General features: G+C 42.8%; 1 protein-coding gene and 1 long non-coding RNA gene across 7 annotated transcripts in view; one reads left to right on the top strand and one right to left on the bottom strand.

Annotated features, from left to right (window-relative positions):
• Positions 1-683: 683 nt before the first annotated feature.
• The window catches only part of LOC103138327 (alpha-actinin-4), a 61,790-nt gene continuing 51,188 nt past the window's right edge, over positions 684-11,285 (bottom strand). For 2 of the 6 annotated variants that reach the window (XM_016671696.1, XM_016671695.1), the window contains exons 11-22: positions 11,097-11,201; positions 10,492-10,639; positions 9,332-9,482; positions 9,140-9,248; positions 8,045-8,185; positions 7,584-7,766; positions 6,891-7,025; positions 6,638-6,817; positions 5,605-5,751; positions 3,663-3,728; positions 2,351-2,509; positions 1,615-1,773 (exon numbers count right to left, since the gene is read on the bottom strand). In XM_016671696.1, coding sequence (XP_016527182.1) covers positions 1,615-1,773; positions 2,351-2,509; positions 3,663-3,728; positions 5,605-5,751; positions 6,638-6,817; positions 6,891-7,025; positions 7,584-7,766; positions 8,045-8,185; positions 9,140-9,248; positions 9,332-9,482; positions 10,492-10,639; positions 11,097-11,201 — 1,683 coding nt within the window. Of the gene's footprint in view, positions 1,774-2,350; positions 2,510-3,662; positions 3,729-4,656; positions 4,738-5,604; positions 5,752-6,637; positions 6,818-6,890; positions 7,026-7,583; positions 7,767-8,044; positions 8,186-9,139; positions 9,249-9,331; positions 9,483-10,491; positions 10,640-11,096; positions 11,202-11,285 lie in introns of all 6 variants that reach the window. The other 4 variants (XM_007552472.2, XM_007552474.2, XM_016671693.1 and 1 more) reach the window with 3 other exon arrangements.
• LOC107836309 (uncharacterized) lies at positions 2,498-2,879 on the top strand. Its single transcript, XR_001662186.1, has 2 exons — positions 2,498-2,803; positions 2,843-2,879. It is a non-coding gene; the product is annotated as an uncharacterized LOC107836309 (long non-coding RNA).

Raw genomic sequence — 11,285 nt, 5'->3', positions numbered from 1 at the left:
TATATATATATATATCCTTGTTAAAATGGCATCCATTTTGCCCTTTTGAAAAAAAACTTAGAAAATATTTAATCTATTCTTAGAAATGGAAACGGGATCAACATGAGTCTTAATTTGAAAACACTTCCTGTATTCAATTAAAATCAGATTTGGGTGCAACATGGTGGACTTTAGAGTGCAAGTAGATTCAGTTCTGGTTACCATGACGACAGAAGGAAACCGGAAAGCCTGGATTAGATTTTTTAGACTCAGTTTTGTCCCAATTTATTCTTGAATTGTGTCAGCTGGCCGTAGAAAATTGATCCAGCGACCGCAAATGGCTCCTGAACCCTACTTTGAACACCATTTGTTTTAGACTGTTGGGCCGCCAGTCCAAACAAACAGAAGGTATTTATATTCTTCTTCTTCAATGATAGAAAAACTCAGAAGTTTGTTTGGTTGTTTGATGAACATTACATGTTTATTCCAGCAGGTGGCAGTGTGAACAAGATAAACCAACCAAAACAATGCATTAAAGGATTAAAAGTGTTAAAGGGTGATTTTTATCAGAACATTTTACCAACATGTTTTAAATAAACCTATAAAATCCAGATGCGACGTTTTGATTTTATTTCTCCATCCAGAGGAAAATAATTCCAGAGTTAAAACATTTAATCCCAGATTAAAGGAAGAGACAAGCCAAGGCGTTTTGTAAGGAAACCTTTTATGTGTGCTTTGTGAAAGTCATGTATCATTAGACAGAAGGCGTTGCAGTTTCCAGTACAGCAGATAAGGTTCGATATTAAAGAGTACAAAAAAAGGAAAAAAAAATCATTTCTTTTTTCAACTTAACAGGAAAAAAGAGGGAGGAAAACTTTTCCCCCCCGTTTGATCCGCCCCTCCGGCCGCCTCCCCCTCCTCCCTCGTTAGTGGCGGATGTTACTCCAATTACCCGAGCGAGAACTCGGTCAGAACATGATTGCATAGTTTCTGGTTTTTCTTAATTTGGTTGCGGTTTGACATGATGGGAGCGTTTAAATAAGTACACCCCTCCTCTGGGAAGGGAGGAGCGGGACGGAGGACGTCTTCTAGAAATCCAGGAAACTTCAGAGATAAATTTGAGTATTTGTTCGGATGGGCGAGCAGGAAGCCGGCCGATTCGCAGAGCCACTGGGGAACCCCCCGACCCCGCCGCCTGGAAATAAACAACCGGCTCTGGGAGGAGAGGAAGAGCCCCCCCCCCCAGCATATATCTCTCTAGGATCTAATACACAGACCTTGCCAGCTGCTGTAGGAGACCCTGACCTTTGACCCCCCCCATCCCCGACCCCTCCCACCTGGCAAGAAGAAAAATTATAATAAAATAAACAAAATTAGCATAAGTATCAGATTAGCTTGTGTGATCCCCCCCCCAGTCCAGAATGCTGCCCCCCCGCCCCAGTTTTACCCACAAAACAAAAACCAAACGGGGTGAACTCAGGAAGTGCTGCCCCTGGATGTGCCCGTTCTAAACCTTCAGGACCTCCGGTTGAATCAACAAGCCGCGGGTCGGACAAATATTCTGGGAATCAAACGGGCACATCCGGGGGCAGCCGACAGAACCCCTGGACCCCCCGGGCCGCGCCGCCTCCTCCTCTACAGGTCGCTCTCTCCGTACAGGGCCGTGGAGAACGACATGTAGTCCAGGGCGCCGGGGACGCCGTCGGGCCCCGCGTACGGCGCCATGCGAGCGATGCAGTACTCGGCCTGGTCCGGCGGCAGCTCCCTCCGCAGCTCGTCAGCCGTGATGAAGTTCTGATGGGAGAAAGACGAGAGCAGAGAGACTGAAGCGACTCGTGATGAACGGAGAGAAACAGAGAGCTGGAAATATCTAAACAACAACGGAGGGGGGGCCGACACGCCGGAGCGTTTGAAAGAAAAACACCTGCAGCATCGACGAATGAGCACAAAGATGCATAAAACCATCCTGTGGAGTGAATCTGTACTAACAGCATTTTGTTTGTGAAAAAACAAATTTGAAAATCTTCAGTTACTAGGTTAGTTGATTAAATCCATCATTGGATTCCAAAGGAAGTTAAACAAAAATTACAATAAAAAAAGATTTAAAAGCTGAATGAGTTGAAGGCAGCCTGATGCCATCTGACCCGTCTAAACTTTGGAGTCTCAAAAAGTGCAACGTTTAGCTTCATACTTCAGGTTTTCAATAAAACAATCTATTTTAAAATACCAAAAGTGAGGCTTTAGTGTCCTGAATGAGCTGCCAAACATTTATAGAATTATAAAATAAGACAGGACCAGGATGTGACAACAGGCCAGTCGTCCAGGGGTCAGTTCGTTTGGCGCCGGCGATCCGGACCCGTCCTCCACTCACCTTGTCTCCAGCCAGGATCTTGAAGGAGGCGATGACCTGGTCGGCTGTGTCCGTGTCGGTCGTTTCCCTGGACATGAAGTCGATGAAGGCCTGGAAGGTCACGAAGCCGGAGCTGTTGGGATCTACGATGCCCATGATGCGGTTGAACTCCCCGTCGCCCTGGCAACCGAGAGAGCAGCACAAGTTAACCGGGGCGAGGCGGCGGCGGCTCGGGTCGGACACAGAGGTTACTGACGGCAGGAAAACATCCAGAGAACTGGGTGTTTTATTTCCCAGCATGCATGAGGACGACGCCGTCTGATCGAAGGTTAACGTAAGACGGAGACAGAAGACAAACATCTGGGGCGATTCATGCCGAGAAGACTGGACAAATGGACGAGGAGAGAAAACGAAGACGTGACGTTTACAGAAGTTCAGGCGTCTGCAGGTGAAGAGGAGGAAACTCTGAACTCAGTCCTGATGGATTCAATCAGTCCTGATGGATTCAATCAGTCCTGATGGATTCAATCAGTCCTGACCCGGAGTTCTAACAAAAAAAAAAAAAAAAAACGCTCCGGCTGAAAATAACGATCATTTAAGCAACCGATTAATCGATTACTCTGGCGATTAATCGGTTACTCTGGCAATTAATCGGTTACTCTGACGATTAATCGGTTACTCTGACGATTAATCGGTTACTCTGACGATTAATCGGTTACTCTGACGATTAATCGGTTACAAAGTTCTGCAGATTTTTCACTTTAATATAATATCAGAAATCCACTAAAACATTTAATTTTATTTATAATAATTTATTATTTATAATTAAATAAGGAAAACTTTTCATTGCCTAGAATGCAACAACATTCCTTTAGTGAACGCTAAAAAACTAAATGTGAAAAGCTCAGTTCTTTCTGCTTGGCTTCATACAGCGTAGGGCTGATTTGGTGATTAGTTTTGGATGAACTGATCAATAATTGATAGCAAAAAGTGATCAACAGGATCCTTTTCTTTTCTTTTTTTATTTTACAAAATTTTGAGCCAAACTTGCCACTTTCTGGGAGTTCTGAGAAACAATTAGACAAAAATGTTTCTTTTTTATCTTGAATGCAAATGTATTTATTTTTATACAGTTTGGGCCTAATTACTGCTCTGAGTATGTTGTTCTTTCAACAAATAGCCTTCTAAAAAAAATTGTGTTCTCCAGTTAACGATTAATCGATGACTAAATTAGTTGATGATTAATCGTTTTAAGACGATCCTTCACTGCTTCGTCCAGGTGAGTTTTCGCCCTGCAGACGCCCTGAGGAACACCAGGAGGCAGCAGCAGTACCAGACTGTTTCCTGTAGAAATGAGCAGAGCCCGGAAATCATCCGACACCATCTGACCCGATCGCTTCTGCAGCCGCCGCAGCACAGCAAAGGTCGAAGGTCACGGAGATGAGGAAAGGACGGACAGAGATATAGAGAGGTGGAAGATGTGAAGATAAAAACCACAGACAGTTAACAGCTGCAGCGTAAAACAGACAGAGACAGACAGAGCTACAGAGACCCCTGGTGGACAGACGGGAACATCACAGCTGCCCAATCGCCACGACGACGACCCAAAGACACCCGGATCGGCCGGGACCGGCGTGGCTGATCGCTGACCCGACTTCACCTCCAAGTTAAATCTACAAACTGACTGTTTAAAATAATTTCTCCTCTTATGGTCTCTAAAATACGGAAGCCTTTTACTGCCAGAGATTGGAAGTAAATTCAGGAGCAACATGTCGTTACGAGAAACTTTCCAGTTTCAACAAGATTTAAAAACAAAAACCTGATTTCTCTCAATAAAACCAGAATATCTTCTCTTAAATAAGATGTAAAAATAAAATCTCTTGAGATTTTTAGACGTCGGGAGCAAACAGAATATATAAAACTCGTCTTGTATCAAGTTTTTTAACAATGTTTCAACATTTTAACATCGTCAAACTAATTTTGACAAGACTCTTGCATTTTAAGAAACTCGCCTTTAAACAACTTTCTCGTTTGTATTAAAACGAAACTTTCTCGTCATGAAGAGATTCGACTCCTGAATTTATTTTCAGGTTCCAGCAGTTAAACGTTTCTGCACTAAAGGGATTAAAATCCGTCTTTATTCTGCATTTATTACAGTTTTTAGAGAAACAGCAAAGTAAAGCTCAGCCTTGACAGCTGATTTCAGGGTTGGAGGCGTGTCAGCGATGGCCGCCGGGCTCCCGCTTGGCGCCCACACGGACCCGACGCCTTGCACGGACCCGGCGCCTTGCACGGACCCGGCGCCTTGCACGGACCCGGCTGCTCACCTGCTTGTCGTTCTCCACATCATAGCCCAGACTGATCAGACAGGCCTTGAACTCCTCCGCCTTCAGGCCTCCGCTGTGATCCTGCGGTCAGCCAGGCAGCCGTCAGAGCAACGCATCATGAGGATGAAGGGATGGACGGATGATGGATGGACAGACAGACGGACATTGAAGGATGTTTAGACGACGTCAAAAACAAAAACACAGCAGACACGATGAATCTGATGACAGAGTGGCTGAAACACGGCGGAGTGATGAACGTTTCTCATCCTTATGATGCTTCCAGTTTAACAAAACCACAGAGAGGGACACAATGACACAACTGGCCTAGTTAAAGCAACTGAAAACAAACACTCTGCTGTCAAAATACGACTGGAAAATGGAGAGAAATACGAGTCATTCTAGAAAAATCTAAAGGAATATTATTTCCTGTTCTTTTTTTTATTAAAACTTCTGCTGTTAATCAAAGAGAAGCCAGCCCACAGCCTGACAGAGCCACCACCGTGCTTCATCAGTAGGTCTGAGGGGCTTGAATTTGATTTAATGTGAGTTACAGCATCATTTACTGAGACCAATAAAGTATTTTTTAAACTAAAATATTCATCCTTGGTTTCAGTTGATCCCAATTCCGATTTATCGCAGAAATCCGATTTTATTTTCTGTGGTCATCTAATGAAATCCGACAGAATCAGACTTCTGTGTAAATCAGACGGTTTGCAACTCTAAAGCAATGAGCAGAAGAAGAACGACGACATCCCACAGCGACGCTCCGTTTATGGAAATCAAAATGGCCGCCGGAGTTTAAAGCGACTAAAAACAACCCGGCTGCTCGCCGCCGTCTGATCAGCATCTCAGAGAAAAACACCAGTAAATGTTTAAAAATCTAAAGCTTCCTGTAACAAACTGTTCTGGATCAAGAGGAGAAGGGTGGCGCAGCGAGTGACCCCTGACCTTGTCGAAGTGGTTGAAGGAGGCGCGGTACTCGAACAGCTGCTCCTGGCTGATGCCCTTGGCGTCGCGCGTCAGGATCTGGTTCTCCACCTCGTTGATGGTTCTGGCGATGGTGGTGAGCAGCTGCTCCCAGCCGACACGGAGGTGCTGCAGCAGGAAACAGACCGTTATCCAAACCGTTTTCTTATCCGTGCCGTGTGTCGTATCAAAGAAGCACAAGACTCCATTTCAAAATGCTGGAATATTTCTTCTTTTAACAGACATATCAGGTATACAGGTCTACACAGGCACAGGTCTGGAAAAAAATAAGAGGCCTCCTAAAATGATCAGTTTCTCTGATTTTACTCTTTATAGGTTTATGTTTGAGTGAAATAAACATTGTTGTTTTATTCTACAAACTGACAGCATGTCTCTGAAATTCCAAGCAAAGATTTAGCATTTAATCAGAAACTGACAGAAAAAGATGGAGGGCTTTAAGACCTGAAATAATGCAAAGAAAACAAGTTCATATTCATTTAGGAACAATATTCATTTAACTCTGGAAGAGTTCAGGTGTCGGTGTTTGGTGGAATAACCTGGAGGTTTTCAACGGGTCAGTGCAGCGGCTTCTTCTGTCACATTATTTATCAACTAAATCTAAAAATATCAAAAATATATTGAATTTAAATAAAGATATAAAATATATTCATTTAAAAGATACTTGTATAAAATACAATGACTTAAATTATAATATTGCAGATACTTGGTGATCAAATCTGTGTCAACTGCAGGTATTTGAAATGTCCAGCAGGGGTCAGTGTTCAGCAACGCCTCATTAAAGCTTCACTGCTGAACAGCAACAGGATCTGATCGTCATCCATTTCCTGCAGAAAACAAACTGACTATATGCTTGGTTTTATTTCATCTTTTAGTATTTCTGACTTGATTTTGATAAAACGTTTGGAAACCCAGTGTTGGATGAACCTTGTTGCAGTTAATCTGACGCCAACCGAAGTGTCTAAAAGCCCGTCATCCGCTCTGAGTGATACTTTACCTCCATGGTGTAGGACGTGTACTGGTTGTCAAAGATCAGCGCCTCCTGGATCTGCTGGTGGTGTCCCTCCAGCTTGTTGATTTCCGGCATGTAGGACATGATGGTCTTCTGGTAATCCTTCAGGTTGGTCAGCTGGTCCTCCAGGGTGCCGTTCATCTCGATGGATATCCTGCCGATTTCCTGTCGACACAAACGGAGCGGTTACAATCCGAACCGGCCGCCGGGAACATTCGCCAGCTCAGTGGTCCGTTACCTCCATCTTGGCCTGGATGTAGGCGCCGACCGAGTTGGCCTGGGCGGCGAAGGTGGCTCTCAGCGAGTCGTTGGAGTTCTGTTTGTTCAGCTCGTCCTGCAGGGCGCAGTCGCGCTGCGGCACCATGGTCATGGCCTGCAGGACGCACAACGGGAGGCACGAAACATGTTACTCTACGATCTGAAACAATGACGAGGTCCAAGGGTTTGACATTTCACAGGTCAGGAAAAAGTTTAAATTTAAAACAATTACATGAAGTTGGAAGTAGGTTAGCTATGCTAGCTTGATTATGAAAACCTTAACATGCAGATGTGCTGCAGAATTCAGTGCAAACAACATGAAAACAACCTATGGATACGAGTGAATGCAGAGTAATGGCGCCTGCAGCGTCGCTAGCTGTAGCGGCTAACAGGCGATGTCCAGGAATCCTCTGCTAAACACGTCAACAGAGCAAAAAGAAACATCCAACACCATCTGATTATCCCTCTAAGGAAACTTCTCCTCACTGGTAATTAGTTTTAAAGTGATGAAATAATAAACTGGAAATAAAACCCAAAAAAGATGCGGGCGATGATCTAGAGAGACAAAAATCTAAACATAATAAAACTAAACAACATGATAAAACCTGAGGAAGATCAAATCTGTCATAGAAGCAGCAGCAGCAAACGGACGGACAGCGTGAGGCCAGCCCACCTTCTCCCACTTGCTGTCGATGCTCTGGGGCGTGATGGTGGTGTAGGGGTTGGCGCCGCTCAGCTTGATGCCGTTGCTCTGGGCGATCCTCTGCACCTCGGCCTGGATGGCCTGGATGGCCTCGCGCTCCTTGTTGGCCTCCGGCAGCGTGGACTTGAACTGCTCATGGGCCGAGATCAGACCCTGACAGGACAAACCAGAACCACATGTAGCTCCTTGTCACTCACTCATGTCTGCATGTCAATTATGTCTAATGTAACATTTGTTTCTCGTTCCACCGGGTTTGTAGCCGTGTTTCAAATACAAATGCGTGTAAAAGTTTTTTTTAAAATGACGTTATTTTTGCCACTTGTTTTTTATTAGATTAATAGAAAGAAAAGAATAAAAAACTAAATGGGAACTCTGGGTTAGCCGTTAGCCTGTTAGCGGATAAACAGTGCTGTTGCGTTGCTAGCAGCTACCTGGATCTCCTCGATGTTGTGAACGATGAACATGTCCTGCAGGTCCTCCATGGCGCCCTCCATCCAGTTGTTGAACGGCGCCGCCCTCTTGGCGTACTCCAGGTAGAGCTCATCTATCGACTCCAGCTGCTTCTCCGTTCTCTGGAGGCCAAAAAACAAGATGGCGGTCAGAACGGATCAGTGACGACAAAACTTAAAGCTTCTTGGACTATATCAGGAATCAGAACCATCAAAGCTGCTGCTTTAATGTAAAGATGAAGAACATGGAGGCAGTCTACAACAGTCCCACAGCATGATGCTACCTCTACCGTGACTGGTACAATGTTGGGTTGAAAAGCTTTGCTGCAGTTGTGTGCTTTAATAATGGATGAAAACTTTAAATGCATGAATTAGAAAACAAAAAATCCCTAGGGCTAAAATGATTAATCAGATTAGCCATGATTAATCTGGTTAATCAGATTAAATTGATTAATCGTTAACTAAAATAGTTTGAAAAAAGACATTTTTGTTAAATCAGCATATTTAGAGCAATAATAAAGTTAAAACTGTACAAACAAATTTACATTTAAGATGGAAAAACCTATCTTAAATGTTTTTCTGTGAATATTTTCTACCCAGAACCCATCAGGTCGCAGTTTTAGCTTCACCTGGTTCAAAGTTTTAAAAATCCCACATTAAGCATCTTCTAATCTCCAATTATTAATCAGTTAATCCAATAATAATAATAATCACCCGATCAGCCCTAATCTGTTAAATCCAGTAGAACGGTTTGATGGTTTCACATGCCAGAATTTTTTTTAGCCTTTGCTAAAATTGATCAAGCATTCACCCAAGTACTGCTGTTATTTAATTGATTATATATATTTTTTAATTAATTTGTTCATTTGCAAGTTTTAAAGCATTTCTAATATAAAAAAATTAAGTGGTTAAATGAAAAATTGTGCCAATTGATAAAATCCGATTAATTGATTGATCATCAAAATAATTGCTACTTGCAGCTCAAAGCTAAAGGCTTCTGACCAAAGCTGTTTGCAGACAGGCAGCACTTCTCCCATCATGCAACGCTGCAAACCTCGCAGCTGGTTTGAGTTTTACCTCCAGTGACTCTTTGCGGCTGTGGGTGAGCGATCCCAGGATGTCCCACTGTTCACAGATCTTCTGGCAGCGAGCGTTGACGCTGGCGGCATCGTAATAGTCCAGTTCACTGTTGGACGCATTGAGGCAGTGAGTTACAGCGCCCCCCAGAGGTTAGCATGGCGTGTGTCGAAGCTCTCCACTTTTCCTTACTTGAGCTCCTGAGCGATGGCGGCGATCTGCTCCACTCGGTCCTGGTGAGCCGCCAGGTCGCTCTCGAAGGCCTCGTGTTTCCGTAGCAATGCTTTCACCTCCGACAGAGTGGAGGTCTCGTAGTCTTTCTGGGTCAACATGGCCTCCTTCCCTGCAGATGGATTTAAGAGTCATTCACCCACCTAACCACAGATTCAAACCTGATGATCTCGCTTTGACAGCAACACTGGGGCTGAAACGATTAATCACCATTAATTTGATTCATCGTGATTAATTGAAGTAATGGTGATTAATCGATTATTCAAATAATAGTAAGTGACTAAACATTAACTGGAGTATACAGACTTTAAAATGCATTTTTACTGAAACGACGCCACACTCTGTATTTCCAGCTGCAGCTCGTTTTGCCACCAGTTGTTCCTCCTTTTAAGCTGAAAACTAGTTTAATTTAAACTGAACAAAAATACATACATTATGTATTTAAAGTGAAAAACCACTTAAAATTATTTTATACAGTAGAAATACATTAAAATATGCAAACTAAACAATTCCTTTATAAGAAAATGAACATATAGCCTAAAATGCAATAACAGCATTTCTTTAGAGAACATTTATACATTTTGCATACAAGAGAAAAATCTTTGCAAATATGTTTTACTGTGAACATTTTATCTTCAGTCTTTAGCTTAACCTGGTTCAAATTCAGTAAAAAAATCTATTTAGTACCTTTTCATTAAATTATTAATCAGTTAATTAAAAACGCTACACTGTAATAATGAGATTTTCACATGATGATGTTAGAAGATTTTTCTAGCTGCAGATTCATTTTTGCTAGAAATGACCAAGAGTTCACAAAAGAAATGCTGTTGCTGCATTTATGGTAGAATATTTACTCATTAAAAAATTTTATTATTTTATTTTATTTTATTTTATTATTTTCTTCTTAATGTATTTATAGGATTGTATAAAAAGATTTAAGTGGTTAAATGAAAATTCCGCATAAATCAACTTTTTTCCCCAATTAATTGTCAAAATAACAGTTCAACATTCTAAGTAGCCAATAGTAATTAACGAGAATAACGAGTTATTAAAATAACGATGGTTGCAGGCCTCAGCCACACATTTAAACGGAGCAGAAACCTAAAACCTTGTCGTCGTACCGTCAGTCCAGGATTCGTGGATGGCGGCTTTCTGGTGGAACTTCTCAGCCAGATGCTCCAGTCTCTCCAGACGCCTGATCTCGCTCAGGATCCACTCCTCGTATCCCTTCTCCGCTCCCTCCAGGGTGTGCCACGCCGTGTTTATGTCCTACAACAAAGCAGCACAGCTACCAACAGGTTAGCAGCGATATCTGGGCCAAAGCTTTTGTTTAAATTAGAGGTTCTGCATGAATTTGGAATAAGAATGATTCCAGAATGATTTTGGAAATCAGAGGAAACTCCTCCCACAGTTTTAAAAACCTCTGCTGCATCGTTAGCACGTTTGGTCAAGTTAGGCCAACATGTGAACCATTTGACTGGCTGATGGAAACTGTAACCTAAAGCAGCAGCATGTTTTCCTGCATAGCTGAATAAATATTTACTTCAGTGGGAAACTATCCCTTTAAGCTAGCATTAGCATTTTAGCCAAGACCAACACCTGAAAACTTTTTTTTCCCAGTCTCCCTATTGTCCTGTGTTTATAGAGAGTAAAGATCAACTAGTTCCACAGATAATAGTTTGACCCTTGACCCCAACGCAATAATTTAACATGAAGGTTTACGTACGGACACCATGCGTCCTTCTGACGGCATGAAGGCAGGTCTGTTGCTCAGTCTCAGTTTCGTCTGCAGAGTGTTGAAGCTGATCTCCAGCTGACACTTTTCCTGGACCTGAAACAGGATCAGATCGTTCAGGAGAAATCAGATCGTTCAGCAGAGATCGGAACGTTCAGCAGAGATCGGAACGTTCAGCAG

This window comes from Poecilia formosa, unplaced genomic scaffold, assembly GCF_000485575.1.
Source record: "Poecilia formosa unplaced genomic scaffold, Poecilia_formosa-5.1.2 Scaffold48, whole genome shotgun sequence".
Lineage (NCBI taxonomy): Eukaryota > Metazoa > Chordata > Actinopteri > Cyprinodontiformes > Poeciliidae > Poecilia > Poecilia formosa.
This window is presented reverse-complemented; position numbering and strand designations above follow the sequence as displayed.